General features: G+C 34.3%; 1 protein-coding gene across 2 annotated transcripts; it reads left to right on the top strand.

Annotated features, from left to right (window-relative positions):
* Positions 1 to 3,849: 3,849 nt before the first annotated feature.
* LOC101889545 (delta-1-pyrroline-5-carboxylate dehydrogenase, mitochondrial) lies at positions 3,850 to 15,262 on the top strand. 2 transcript variants are annotated; one of them, XM_005187561.4, is made up of 8 exons: positions 3,850 to 4,007; positions 9,512 to 10,149; positions 10,225 to 10,396; positions 10,458 to 10,645; positions 10,750 to 10,972; positions 11,035 to 11,402; positions 13,924 to 14,042; positions 14,106 to 15,262. In XM_005187561.4, exons 2-8 carry the CDS (start codon positions 9,578 to 9,580, stop codon positions 14,219 to 14,221), a joined length of 1,758 nt encoding a protein of 585 aa, XP_005187618.1. In that variant the 5' UTR covers positions 3,850 to 4,007; positions 9,512 to 9,577; the 3' UTR covers positions 14,222 to 15,262. The 2 variants fall into 2 exon arrangements, with proteins under 2 accessions (XP_005187618.1, XP_005187617.1); XM_005187560.4 differs by lacking the exon at positions 3,850 to 4,007 and adding an exon at positions 4,008 to 4,142.
* The last annotated feature ends 721 nt before the right edge of the window (positions 15,263 to 15,983 follow it).

Raw genomic sequence — 15,983 nt, 5'->3', positions numbered from 1 at the left:
ACAGATCACCAAAGTAGCCAAAAATATCATTCCGAACGGCCTAAGGAAAAATATGAGCTTTCCATGCAAAAACCGTCTTTGCTATGCTTAAGGGCACTTAAATTTCTACGAAGATTTTCCTGTATATCAACATATGGTCATTCTTCCGTTTGCTGTTTCTACTTAGTAGTAACCGTGGGAATATTGAAACCCTGAAATGGTGGATTAAGGGACATAATATATCTCAACAAAGTCACTCTCTGAAAAAGTACTATTCTTCACTTAATAGCACTGCTCCCTAATCACAAGGTAGCAAAGGAACTGTAAGTACCAGCGATTTTAATTCTAAAGTTCATATCAAGCGACCTGGAGTATCATTTGTATCATTTACATTTCAAATAAATGTGCATGTAAAGTCATGTTTTCCACGTTAATCTACATAATGTTGAAACACTTTTTAGGTCTTTTGGGCTAATTTACATATGACTCTAACACGATGTGTAGTTTTAAAAGAGAGAGAGAGAGTGTGGAGATCAATTTTGACATTTGATTTACTGAGAGTTTGCAAATTCTTACTGGAAAATATTACTCAGTGCGAATTATACAGTAATAAACTATTATACAGTAATAAACTTGCAAGAAATGTATTCAGACAGACCTAATATATGAACTGAATTGCCTTTGGCAAACACACTTGCTGTGTTCCAGAACCTTCAATTCAAACTTGCAAGAAATGTATTCAGACAGACCTAATATATGATCTGAATTGCCTTTGGCAAACACACTTGCTATGTTCCAGAACCTTCAATGATTCTAAAAATTTCCGCTACGATATCCAATTTTTCCTTTATAATTTCGAAACAACTTGAAAAATAGTCGATTCCTGCATGGTACAATAAGGAGGTAGAACAGCTTCGTAAAACTACAGAAATACAACCTTGAGGATATGCCGACATCCTGTCAGAATAATTCAAAATTATATGTAACTAGTTGCTAATTGAGCCAATAGCGCGAAAGATGAATGAAATGCCAGGATTTTTCTTTCAAAAATCTGTTCCAAATTTTTTAATCTTTCAACTCCATAGCAAAACTGGTTAATATCTTTAAGAAGCACCCCGCTATATACGTTTCTTTCAATCATTGATTTTGAAAGCATATTGTTTTTGTTTCTCAAAACAATAAATACATGCAAACAATTGGCAGAAGTCGGGCGCGCTTAGAAAGAAATTTGAATCAGCTGATAGCACTACCTTACATTTTTGTTGTATTATTGGTTCTTGCCGGTTTTGGAACAGAACATTTGCAAATTTTTCGATATAATTTTGGTGATTTTCTACACAAAATCGAATTGTAACTCGAGAAAATATTGTTTCATCCACAAATTCCAACAAACATGCTCTGTTCAGAACCTGTATTTACTACTTGTGCATTTATTTCGATAGCACAAAGGAAACAAGTAAGCAAAGGCTACAGTCGAGCGGGGCCGACAGTTGAATACCCTACAACACTATAATAAACGATACAGTTTATATAGGCGAGATACTCGAAAGAATTCCACAAGATATTGTGACAAATAATAAAAGAAAACCATCAGGTTTCGTTCTCTAATTTTCGAATAATAGCAACTTAAACGAATTTGTTCATTTCCAATTTATTGGTAGATGTTGCACGTAAATGGTCTTCCTAGATCTGGAACCAATATTTCCCAAAGACCTATAATCTCTCAGAAGTGGCAAAAGATTAACAATTATTATTGATTTTTGACTGAAACGCATCTATATGAGATACAGACATTTGACTATATTCTTCCATGAAATCAGCGTTAACGAAATAGTCAGATGTGCGTCTTTTCTGTATTTGTGAATTCTCCAAAAAGTCGCTGGAATAGACATTTTCCTATTTTGTCTACAAAAGTTGGCAAACTATTTCACACATTGAATATTTTTGGATGGCCATCCAAAACTGCTTCGCTTTTGCAATGTTCGGTAACCCCCATTCAAATGTGCGTGAGAATTGGGCGATAATTACGACCTGCTGACAATTTTGCAATTTTTTGGTCCATTTCAACCCCTAACTATATTGCGATCATCTCCAAAAATAATAGGCTTCTATTCTGACCCTCATCTTATACCCAGGCAAAATTTCGTAAAGATCGGGCCATAAATGCGATCTGTATATGATATCCTAACTACTTAGTTTTGTTAGCTGTAGAAATATTACCAAATGTTTAATTCAAAATGAAAATATGACAAAATTGAAAAAATATGAGAAAATATTACAAAATCAATATTTTCATCTTTAGAGAGATATTTTTATGCAATTTTTTTAGACGTTTTTTCTTTCCTGCCAAAAGGCCATTTTGAATTAATGAGAACTGTCGAAATCAGTTGAGCCGTTCTCGACATATAAAAGATCTTTCAAGCATATCTTCTTTGATAGACACATATAACGCACATATTTTGCTATATATCCGATTTGATGGATGTTAACATCAATGTAAAGATCAGAGGTAACCTTGTCATGGCTTTGTGATTTCGCCGGGATTTAAAATATTCGCGGTTTAATGAAAAATTTTGAATTTTTTTCAATACAAAAGATATGGTCTAATTGGTAGGCAAATTGGTAGGCTTCTTCCCCGACCTAAACTCTAGCTACATGCGAAATTCCGCGTCGATTGGTCTATAATTGCGACCTGGGGCTGGATTCTTGTTCTATGAAAATATGAAATGAAAAATATTTCCTTTATAAAATTTTTCATTTGACATTTCTTTCCTTTATAAAAGTTTTCATTTCACATTTTCATAGAACAAGAATTGAGGCCCTGTAGTGCAACTGCAAAATCAGGATTTTTTCAGTTTTTGGTCCATTTCAACCCCTAAATATTATGCGATCATCTCCAAAAGAAATAGGGTTCTATTCTGACCTTAACCCCACCTACATTCTAAATTTCGTGAAGATCGGGCCATAATTGCGACCTGTAGCGTGATTACAAATTAACATGGACAGACGGACAGACGGACGGACATACATAGCTAGATCGACTCAGCTCGGCGAGCTAGGAAGATCCATATATACTTTCCTATATGGGAAACCAATATTTCGAGGTGTTACATAAATTTTGGCCCAATCAAACTTATAATACCCCCAACACATAGTGTTGTAGGGTATAAAAATCGGTTATTGTTATAACATTTTTAAATTCTGGAACAGAGCAATAGTTTTAAATTGTTTCCTTTTTAAAAACGTGCTATATTTCCGGTTTCTGTAGCTTACCTTGTCAAATTTCACTGCATAGAAAAGGTTCCCATCTCTTATTTGTATAAATACAATGAAATTATAAACATAAATTTTGACAATAAAATGCTGTCAAATGTGTAATGATAACATGACTCTACTTTCTTAATTTTACCACGATATTTAACATTTTGGTAGATTTTAAAATATGGACCTGGCTGTAGATTTTAAGATATTATACTGGCGAATTTGGGTAATACAGACGTACAAACGTTTTACCATAGTAGGAAAGTTGAATATTTGTGTAGGTATGTCGAAAGTAACGCTGCTAGTTTTGAATACAATAATTATGTATATGTTTTAACATAATAGCATATAATAGGGGCATCATATAAAATAATATTTAAAATGTAACTACATTACATAACTTCTCATACATCAAGCAAATTTCTCACCTGACTTAATCATACACAATTCTGTTATTCCCATCTCTGTTTGAAACGTGACATTTGTGATAAATAAACCCCCTTTTGCGATTCGCACCGTATCCAAAAACTTTGACATACAAACAAAACTTGAGAGAAAGAGAACCAGAACAATATATAAAAAATAATGGATAAAAATGAGAGTGATTGGTGGTGGTGGCTTGAACGACGCGCGCGCACTGCAAAACAGCAAAACAAATTGACAAATGGGGAGATACAAAGCACACAAAAATTACAATTCAAAATAAATGGAAATAGTCGAAATTCACTTCTAAGAGAGTGTTGACGGTTGCATGTCCCCCAAAACAAGTGAGTACTAGTGAGTGTGTTGATGTGAGTGCATCAGTACCAGCAGAAAATTAAAGAACATTTTACAGCAAACATACATTTCTGAAAGAAAAAAAAATAAATTTGGAAAAAACATAGGCAAAGTAAATTTCCAACGTAAGTGCAAAGAAAGTTTGCCGAGTAAACACTTTTTTTAAATTCAAGTTATTATTGCCAAGTGAAAAAATGTCCAAGAGTTTTGAAAGATTTTCAAAAGTGGAGGAATCAATGAGGTCTGGCCAAAAAAAACAACTAAAAATGGCTTGAACAAAATTGCGTAATATCCTCTCCAATACAAAAATTTAATGGTGTATTTTGAAAGGAACATGTTAAAATAGCATGGAGATTTGCAGTACAAAAATAATAAAGCCCCAGAAGATAAAAAGTAAAACATTTGCAAAAAAAACAAAACAGGTTCTTCAGTTGTGAAAAATCGTTGCTCTCAAAACTACTTGTGGTCCATAAAATTCTAAAAGGGGGAGAGACGACAACAGAAATCTACCTACCTTTACTTAATAACAAAACACAACACACGTCAACACGAATATGGGATTTAATAAACCATGTTTTAATATTTTTTTTGACCATTCAAATCGACATGAGCCTTAACTTCAACCTAATAAATCTTAAAAACCAGCTAAATGAGATCGCCGTTTTTAAGTCACCAGAAATATTGATTGCAAAAGTGCACTAACACTGGGTCAATTTTATTCAAAAACATCTAAAGAGAATTTAATTTTTATTGGAATTTTAGTGTATTTTATTGGAATACATTGTAGATATAATCCCTAAAAAGAATTGTTTGATAACATTTTAAGACAACACTCAAGGCACACTCGTCCTTCGAAGACAAAGTATCCTGTTTAATTATTTAGAAGCACATAAGTGTGTAGTGAAAATAATTACTAATGAAAGTGGACACAAGAAAAAGTTATCTTGTGGGTAGGATTTTATCGAGGCAAAAATTAGGCAGCAAAACTTAAAATGACTCACCACCTCTTTTAGAAAAATCGTCCACTTTTCCTATTGTTCAAATGGAAAAGGTATACAGGGTTAGATAAAAAAATTGCACCAAAGTCAAATGTCATAATTTTTACATTTTTTTTAATTTTATTGAATGAAAGCAATAAATGTCGGACATAGCATCAAATGTTAGAATAAGTTTAGATTTGTTCGAATTGTTCGCCTTTGGCACGAATTATAGCCTTCAAACGGCCAATGAAACCAGTCACACGCTGCCCGAATGTTGCTCTGCGGAATTTTGGCCCATTACCGGCGAAGCGCTTGCTTGAGGTGATCGACACTTTGGTATTTTTTTCGTGCCAACTTTGCTTTCCAAAATACTTCAGACACAATAGTCCAACGGATTGGTATCCGGAGGTTTTAGTGGCCATTGTGCTCTGGAAATGAAGCGAGGAACCTCATTTTGTAACCACTGCAGAGTGCGATGGTGCTGAGTCCTCTTGGAATGTCCAAGTTCTGAGGCCAATATGTTTGTGTGCCCAAGGCTTTAATATACCCTCCAAAATATTTTCGAGATTTTTTTTCCGGCATTTATTCTGAAGACACGGTCGATTAAAACGAGCGGAGAGCGACCATTGGAGTGGTCTAACGATAGCTACTTGTGGTTTCCCAGCCAAATATAAAGAAATCACGCTTGAATTTCATCACGAATAACTTTTTTTCTGGAAAATTCCCACTAAAATGATTTTGCAAACTTGTAAACAATACAATGAGTTGTCACTGGAATAATTTTTATAGCTGTCGGACGAGTGGCTTAGAAATGACAGCAGTCTGAAGTTGGTTGCAGTTTTTTCATCTCACCCTGTCGAGTGAATACTGTATTAGGAGACCATCCCCCTCCCATCGCAACTGAAGATCGAGAGCTGCCCTAACACATACGAAATAAGGATGCGATTTTCCTCAAATTTCACGCAAGATCTGGTACATCCTTTTTGGCCCGCCCCTTCTTGCGCCTCTCTAACTCATTACTTGCCAAACAAAAAAAACATAGGCAAACAACGATTCTTTGCAACTTGGTATATCTAAATTTTTTCCGTCAATTAGAGATCTGCTGTCAATATGGAGGGTATATTAAGTTTGTCATTCCGTTTGTAACAACTCGAAATATACATTTTAGACCCCACAAAGTATATATATTCTTGAGCATCATAAAATTCTATGTCGATTTAGCGGTGTCCGTCCGTCGGTGGTAATCACTCTAGCTTCCTAAAGAAATAAAGTAGATTAATAAAATTTTACTCAAATGTGTATTATGTCTGCAGGACTTTTGGTATTGAAAATGGGTCATGTAGGTCCACGTTTTGGTATAGCCCCCATATAATGGTAGATCCCGATATTCGGCACTTTGATGATTTTAGCGGCATTATTCACCGGAAATGTTTCAGATTTGGTATTTGAAGTACGTAATGGGTACTACAACCTATTTGTGCAGAAAATTGTTTGTGCATCTCCACGTTTTCGTATAGCTTCCATATAATAGTACCTCCCGATATTCGGTACTTTGATGATTTTAGCGGATGATTTCACTGCAATTGTTACATATATGGTATTTGAAGTTCTGATGGGAACTACAGTCTATGACAGAAAATTGTCTGTGTAGGTCCACGTCTTCGTATAGCCCCAATATAACGGCACCTCACGTTATTCGGTATTTTGATGATTTTAGCGACAATATTCATCGGAATTGTTTCAAGTTTGGTATTTGATGTTCGTAATGGACGCTACAGTCTATGACAGGAGATTGTCTCTGCACTGCTACATTCGGTATTTTTAAGATTTTAACAGAACTTTTAACGGATTCAATTTTTTTGAAAATTGCCAAAATCATTTTAAATAGTGGAGGGTATTCAAAGATCGACCCGGCCGAACCTACACCTTTTTTACTTGTTAATTTTAGATAAATACATACATATGGATTAACTCAATGAGTGTTCTTCACACATGAAAATGCAAATTAGATCTAACTCTCAATTTGATTATACCTTTTTGACCAACGGCATATCTCATATTTTTCATATTCTCAACATCAAATGTGTGAGTTAGATTAGAGCAACCCAAAAACCTTTTTAATTTGATTTACCCTATTCATTTTACACACGACATAAAAATGAAGGTCACCAACAAAGTGTTCCACTCAATTTGTATTTGTGTCAATGTAGAACAATTACTTATTATTAACCCTCAATTGACGATGGCTATGGAAATCTACAAATAAAAATAAAATTTTCAATTCGTTGAAAATTATTCTTCTTTGTTGGGTTTATATACCTCAATGGGTTAATATAACCAGCTGACATAAGAATCTGTTTTTCATTTGCTATTGTTTTGTAACTTTAGCCACATTAATGCATCATAGCTCACGTTAACGCTTGTTGTACCCATACAAATAAGTATGTCTATATATCTAGATGTTGGCGTATGTATAGACATACTTAGTTTTGTACATTTGTGTGTGCCTATTTATGTTTTAAACTCACAACACATATTACTTTTGTTGTATTAAAATAATTTGCAAACATATGCTAAAACTCAACTAAAATGTACGAAAGAATTAATGTCCACATGAAAGGAAAAATCCATAAAAATTGTATTTTTTTTTATAATTAATATAATTTTTTTATGAGTTCCATTATTACATAAGTATCACTTAAATTTAAATTCTCATAACAGCGATTTAAAATCAAAATATTTTAATTTTTCTTTCATTTTTTTTTTTTTTTTGATATCTATGAAGGCTCTCGCCTTCAATAGATCAAAAATCATACGTTCTTTAAGTTATTATCATCATAATAAATGTATTGCTCCCATTTTGTCTTCTTCTAATCTTGATTTGTTTGAATACTTCCAGAATCTGTGGCCCCACACGAATTTCACTCTGGGGGGTAGTGTGTATGTACCTGTACCATATTTTTCCTCATGCTATAGATTAAATTTTTTAAAACTGGCCATTTAATGTTAATTGACTTCAATGACAAGTTCTTTTTTTTTCGATTGTTTTCTTTTTTGATACCAAACAATTCCATCAGAGCCCTCATATAACAATACATCATACATATAGTGTATGTCCCAGCATATTTTATGTACGAACGAATGTACATATACATATTGGCAAATATATATGTGTATGTCGTTTTGTTAATACATTTCTATGCTCATCAAATCTTTATTGAGTAAAAAACAACACTTAAATAGATCGGTTGCTGCTGCAGTGTTCGCACTGTTTGGGTCATTACTGGACTTGTTGTTGATCTCAAAAGAGACCATTTGTTCTTCAATCTTTGAAATACACGCGTAAGGTATGATTTCAATTTTATTCAATATTCTTTTAATTTTTATTTTAATTCATTAGCAGACCCTATGGACAAAAGAGGTTGCAAAAAAACTGAAGATCGGTTCCAAAAATATTATTTTTTTTATCTCATTTTAATTATTCTATTAGAATATGTTATGGACATTTATTTGTGTGTACAGATCAATAAAAAATCAATAGGGAAAAGGCCGGTTATATATTATTACATACAGGGTGATATAAAAAACTGCAACAAAGTCAAACGCCATAATTTTTAATTTTTTTAAACTTTATTGAGTAAAAGCAAAAAATGTCGAAAATAGCATCAAATTTTAGAATAAGTTTGTTCGAATTGATCACCTTTGCCAGGAATTATGGCCTTCAAACGGCCAATGAAACCGTCACACAATGCCCGAATGTTGCTCTGCGGTATTTTGGCACATTCCCGGCGAAGCACTTGCTTGAGGTGATCGACACTTTGGTATTTTTAGTGTCAATCTTGCTTTCCAAAACACTCCATATACAATAGTCCAATGGATCGGTATCCGGAGATTTTGGTGGTCATTGTGCGCTGGAAATGAAGCGAGGAAACTCATTTTGTAACCAGTCTTGGGTGGCGCGTGCTGGGTGCGATGGTGCTGAGTCCTGTTGGAATGTCCAAGGTCTGCGGCCAAAATGTTTGCGTGCCCAAGGCTTTAATACACCCTTCAGTATATTTTCGCTATAATATTCGGCATTTATTCTGCTGCCACGGTCTATTAATACGAGCGGAGAGCGACCATCGGCTTTTATGGCGGCCACACCATCACCATGGCCGGCGCTTCAGTTCTGGTGGCCAACCGAAAGTGCACATTTTCAGCTAACCTCTTTGGCTAGTAAACACGATCATTTTGTTTGTTTACAAACTGCTGGACAAATTTGACAGTTCACTACTTTCGACTAAGCGAAGCAACTCTTTTGAGTCTATTTTCGTTCTGTTGCGGTGTAAGTTGTTGCACTTTTAGAAATTCAATGGCTTTAACCCGAGCCCATTTTCCAGCAAAAATAGTTATTTAAAAATCTTAATTTAATTTCTATAATTCACACAATATCTTAACACAACTACCCGAAAGGATTTACAAACTAAAACAGATTATTTATTTGAAAAAAATTAATTAATAATTTATCCTTTCAGAATTTCAACAAAACTAACAATTAAGCTCAAAATATAATTTAAACGAACCCCAAGACAGACAGCATCATGTTAAATCTAGCACGTACGACAACACAAACTGGTGTTAAGCCAAAAATGGCTGTAACCCTGATTAAAAGCGCACTCAGTCAAAATAATCTCATGACAAAATCACGCTGCATTAGTTCCGTTGTACCCGATACTAATTTAAAAGATTTCGAAACTTATAATGAACCAATACTCGAATATAAAAAAGGTTCGGCTGAACGCAAAACTCTGGAGGAGGCACTCAAGCGTACCGCCGCAACATGTGAAGAAATTCCAATTGTCATTGGTGGCAAAGAGGTGCGCACCGACAAAGTTGTACATCAGGTGATGCCACATAATCATCAACATAAATTGGCTAAATTTTATTATGCCGATAGCAAGACCATACAGAGTGCTATTAAGACAGCCGTTGAGACCCAGCCCAAATGGGATCGTACACCGCTAAGTGAACGTCTGAAGATATGGGAAAAGGCAGCTGATTTGATGGCCGGCAAGTATAGGCAGGAATTGAATGCAGCCACAATGTTGGGTCAGGCAAAGACTGTAATACAAGCTGAAATTGATTCGGCAGCAGAACTAATTGATTTTATCAGGTGTGGTTCTTTTTCGTTTTGAAAAAAAAAGAACAGTTTGATCTTAATTTTTTTAATTTCACTACTTGTTTTCAGATTGAATGCTTTCTTCTTGAAAGAATGCGCCAAATATCAACCGATTAGTGAAAATATCAAAGTAACCAAAAATTCCATGCGTTATCGTGGTATTGATGGTTTCATTGCTGCTGTCAGTCCCTTTAATTTTACTGCCATTGGAGGCAATTTGGCCTATACCCCTGCTTTAATGGTAATTAGACATTAAAATTAGTTTAAATTGCAATAAAATTACATTTTTTACACACGTTCAGGGTAATGCTGTTTTGTGGAAACCCTCTGATACGGCAGTACTGTCCAACTGGCGTATTTTCAATATTATGCGTGAGGCCGGTGTTCCTGATGGTGTTGTTAATTTTGTACCCGCCGATGGTCCTGTCTTCGGTGACACCATTACAGCTTCACCACATTTGGCTGGCATCAATTTTACTGGTTCAGTACCGTAAGTTCATTTTTTTGTTTTGGTTTCGATGGGGAATAATCAAAATTTTATAATCACAAATAAAATTATATTTACTTATATCTTCAATTTCCTTTCGCTTTCAGCACCTTCAATCGCCTCTGGAAACAAGTGGGCAGCAATATTGATAAATATGTTAATTTCCCCCGTTTAATTGGAGAATGTGGTGGCAAAAATTTCCATTTTGTACATCCATCTGCCGATGTTGAAACCGTAGTAGCTGGTACTATACGTTCAGCATTTGAATTCTGCGGTCAAAAGTGTTCGGCTTGTTCGCGCATGTATGTTCCAGAATCTTTGTGGCCCAAGGTAAGTGTGAATTACGGTTTTTTCCCATCCTTTCGGTGCGAAATAATTATTCTCTTTGCCAGATCAAAGATGGTTTAGTCGCTGAAGCAGCAAAACTTAAAATTGGTGATGTTCAAGATTTCTCATCATTCACCTCGGCCGTCATCGATGACAAAGCATTTAAACGTATTACTTCCTACATTGAACATGCCAAAAATAGTCCAAATCTAACCATATTGGCCGGCGGTACTTATTCCGATGCCAAGGGTTATTTCGTTAATCCAACCATAGTCCAAACAACCGATCCCAAAGATAAAATAATGACTGAAGAAATATTTGGACCTGTTTTAACTGTTTATGTGTACAAAGATGCCGATTTGCAGAAAACTATGGATCTAGTGCCAACATCAACTCAATTTGCATTGACTGGAGCTGTATTCGCACAAGATGAGTAAGTATCAATGAGTTTTCGTTTTGACTTTCTCCCTGAAGAGTAGTTATAATGCCCTGGAGTCAATGACTGCGAGTCCATCCTTTCTAATTTATTAGTTTTTCCATTACCTTAATTATTATTATGACCAGTTAGCCAGAAAAGTCGGATAGTAATGTGCAGGTTTCGCAGGAATGTTCTGCACCCCTAGACTGCATCGAAATTGATTTTGTAAGATTCAATAGCTTTAAGTGCCGATTAAATATCTACATAAAATGTTACCGATTCAGTTATTTAATTCTCCATAGTTTTAATCGATTCTGTCGCATTTTTAATCGCAAAGATATCTGCTTGAAAAACACTGCACTTTTCATAAAACTTATAGGAGTAGGCCACTCCTAGTTGCTTATAGAAGACTCCGCCTTATTCCGTGTTTGATCTGTCTGTATATACCGGTAGAGGTGGGTTGACTCCGTTCCATTCATCCCTCCTTGGATTCAGTGTCTCAATTTTGTGAAATCTCATGGTTAAAGATATGTAATCGCTGTTCCCTTAGGTTAAATCTGCTCTTAACAAAAGTCCAGCAATCTTGCAGGACCCTGCCTAATTTAATATTAAAAGTCTTTATGAACTGTCCTCTATCATGTTCAGGCGAGAATCAGGTGAAAACAAGATAAATAGTATCAGTCGGTTTTGCACATGTATAGCCTTGAGTTACGATTATTCTGTTGACCATTTATGAAAGAGGTCCCAAAGCATTTGGCCAATATTGACCGATTCGTATCTTACTTTTGTCTGATATAAATATTTCAACGAGCCATATCATCTACTTCCTATACTTTATATGAGATATGTGCAAATTTTTGGAAAAATGTGGAAATATGCGTGAGGTAAAATATATCACGAACCGAAATATTCCAACTAATCTAATACAGATAAAAATATTAGCATGTGTAAAATTTGGAGGAAATCGAACATTTATATCCAATTTTATACGAAATCATAAATTCCGATAAATTACATATTCATATCAGATTTCTGGTTAAGAGAAATATAAAGATATTGCAGGTTGTAAGGAATCGCCGGAAACTGGGACCCTTTGTGGGTAAAGTACCAGAAGGGGTTGGCAGGTATCTATCATCTTCACAACAGATTTTGTGTTAGCAAAAATGTTTGAGGAGATTTGGATGCTTGTTTCGCGTTTTATGAGCGTTTAGTTTTTCAAAATTTTAAATCCTTTGTGGGGGACATACCAGAAAGAGTGGACCGATACATTCCATCTTTACAGCTGATCTTTTGCTTGTGGAAATAATGGGATGTGTGAAATATGAAGAGAACCGGATTCTTATTTCAGATTTTATAATCGTTTTGGTTATTAAAAATTTTAACCCTTTGTGGGGGAGGTACCAGAAGGAATGGTCAGATCTCTACCAGCTTTATAACAAATCTTGTGTTGATGGATCGGATTTTATGTCGTGTTTGATGAGCTTCATGGATATTCAAAATATTGACCCTTTGTGGGTGATGTAGCAGAAAGAGTGGGCCGATATATCCCATATTTCCACCAGACCTTTTGTTAATAAATATATTGTGATATGTGTTATTTGAAGAGAACCGGATGCTTATTTCGGATTTTATGATCGTTTTGGTTATTCAAAATTTTAACCCTCTGTGGGGGAGGTACCAGAAGGAATGGTCCGATCTCTACAATCTTTATAACAAATCTTGCGTTGATGGAAATATTAAGATATACCAAGTCTGAATGGAAACGGATTTTAATGTCGGGTTTTATGAGTTTCATGAATATTCAAAATTCTGACCTATTGTGGGGGAGGTACCAGAAGGAGTGGACCGATATATCCGATCTTCACAGCAGATCTTTTGCTTGTAAAAATAATGGGATGTGTGAAATATGAAGAGAACCGGATGGTTATTCAAAATTTTAACCCTTTGTGGGGGAGGTACCAGAAGTAGTGGACCGATAAATTCCATCCTAACACCAGACCTAGCACTGATTCAAATATTAGGATATGCAAAGTTGGAGCGAAATCGAATTATCCCTTTCTTTTTCTGTGCAGTAAATTATTTTCTTTGAAAATGATGACATTTTGTGGGGGAGGTACCAGAAGCAGTGGATCGATACTGCCCATCTCCCAACTCGATCTAAGTTTGACAATAATATTACGATGTACCAAGTTTGGACCAAATTGGATACTCCCTTCGAGAGTTATTGTGCTCACCAGCCAGACAGCCAGACAGACGGACGGAAGGACATCGCTAGATCGACTCCAAATGTCCTCAAACGGATTTGGGGTCTAAAACCGTTATTTCGATGAGGCACGTTTTGGCCGTATCAAATGGTATATACCCTCTCTAGCCATATGGCAGAGGGTATAAAAAGTAAGCTGGGTACTGGCATTATTATATTAGATTTGTGCAAGCTTATACCTTGAATTTATTATTAAAAACATAATATTTGAGTCCGTTTTGTAAATTTCTCAAAAAGAAAAATATTTTATTAAAAAATAATTTGTCATTTCAGATCATTCTTAAAACATGCTCTAGAGGAATTCAAAATGGCAGCTGGTAACTTCTATATTAATGATAAATCAACCGGCTCAATTGTAGGCCAGCAACCCTTCGGTGGTGGTCGTATGTCGGGTATGGTATAGTCTTAAGAAAAATTGAATCATTTTTACTCAACTTTTGCACTTTTTCAATTAGGAACCAACGACAAAGCTGGTGGTCCTCATTATATTTTGCGCTGGACTTCGCCGCAAGCTATTAAGGAAACTTTTGTGCCGTTACGAGATATTGAATATCCATACATGAAACAATAAACAATACGATGATAATGAAGAAGACTCTTGCCCAAGGCTATTACTAACAACAACAACAAGAATATAAAGCGAATATAAAGCAAACTACATACAAATATCTATAATCTCAATACAAAATCTCATATGCAACAACAATAATAATCTTAATAAGTGTGCAAGTGTGTGTATGTTTGGGAATGAATGAATGCAGAATGCTTACCCATAAAACAATTTGATATAAATGTATCTCTCTCTCCCCATATATGTCCCAATTAACTCGATTCACTCTCGAATACCTATCCAACAACACCCTCAATATAAGTTTTAAAATTTAGTTATTTTGAGAAAAACATTTACAAACAAAAAAAGAAAGAAATAGCAAGAAGTTTTTAAAATATCCTACATGTTTGTATTTATATATGTTAATAATATATAGTAATATATTTAAACAAAAACATTAAAATATTCCAACAATAATTTTAAATCGAAAGAAATCATTTTAAAGCTGTGTTTTTCTCATTTATAAAAAGTAATAATAAAAAATCAAACAAACAATTTAGCTATAATTTACGAATTGCATTGGAATCTCGAGTATATTCTCTCTCCCTTTGATATGCTGATTACAGAACTTTTCATTTAAAACTATATATTCCTTTACATTTTTTCATATTAAGAATAATAACAATAGATACTACTTTTTGTATATTGTGTTTATGTTTTGTTATGTTTATTTAATTGTTAGTCTTTTTTTTTTTGTTTATTTTTTTTAATTAATTATCTATAAATACAACAACATTTATATAAACCTATATATGTACATTGTATACTAGAAATAAAGAGGGAAAGGAACATCTGTCGTCTTTAAAAAAAAAAAACTACGGCGTAACAATTGCAAAATAAAAAGGAATATGCAAAAGAATAAAAAAAGTACTAAACACGAGACATAGATTTTTGACAATACACTTGATATAAACATACTACATATACTATATATAGCAGCATTGTTTATTTTTAAAAAATTGAAATTGAAAATAAAAAAGAAGAAAACAAAGCAAAAAAAAATCAACATTATTTTGAATCATCTGCATCATAGCGGCACGAATTAGGTCAAAGATTTTGCAAATGCATTTTTTTTGATGTTTACTTTTGTTTTTTACAAGTTTTATTTCAGTTTGTTTACGGTTCAATAAAAAAAATATATAGCAAAAATTTTAGTCTGTTGTGTTTAATTAAAGTAGGTATGGAAATACGTATTATTAGCATCGCTGTGTCTTCTAGCGACAAACATTTCGTTTATCCCAAGAAATTTAGAGGTCTGGAAAGAAAAGTTGTTGCTTATGCTGATGACAAATTCTTCCAATTTGTGAATATATTCTGATATGTTTTTCGAATAATAGGTCTGTATAATCAGTTTTCCAGTAAATATTACTCAGTAATGTGTACTGACAGAACGTTCTCTCTAACCTACAAATATTGCAAAAGGTTATTAAATAACATTCAATAGAAACAAGAATCCTGAAAGAAAATAGATCTTTCCCAAATTGAATGAGTTAAACTTTTTACAGTTAAAAAAATGCTTTCCTATCGTTTATGAATTTTTGGGTTACCGGAAAAAATTTTTTTGTAAGAATTATATAAAACCACACAGGTTGGCGCCCAAATGTACATTTATCCACGGTACAATAAAAAACCAGTAAGGAAACGTCAAAAGTCGGGCGGGGCCGACCATACCCTACACTCCCCTGACAAAAGAATTTATTTGAAGTAGATCACCTGTCAACAT

Source organism: Musca domestica, unplaced genomic scaffold (assembly GCF_030504385.1).
Source record: "Musca domestica strain aabys unplaced genomic scaffold, Musca_domestica.polishedcontigs.V.1.1 6, whole genome shotgun sequence".
Lineage (NCBI taxonomy): Eukaryota > Metazoa > Arthropoda > Insecta > Diptera > Muscidae > Musca > Musca domestica.
The sequence above is the reverse complement of the archived record's forward strand: the minus strand, read 5'-3'. Positions and strand labels throughout refer to the sequence as shown.

Excerpts from the sequence above, each read along its gene's own strand:
- LOC101889545 (XM_005187561.4), top strand. The coding sequence starts at position 9,578 with ATGTTAAATCTAGCACGTACGACAACACAAACTGGTGTTAAGCCAAAA. Across the intron at positions 10,397-10,457 it reads CCTATACCCCTGCTTTAATG|GGTAATGCTGTTTTGTGGAA; the intron begins GTAATTAGACAT and ends ACACACGTTCAG. Across the intron at positions 11,403-13,923 it reads GCTGTATTCGCACAAGATGA|ATCATTCTTAAAACATGCTC; the intron begins GTAAGTATCAAT and ends TTGTCATTTCAG.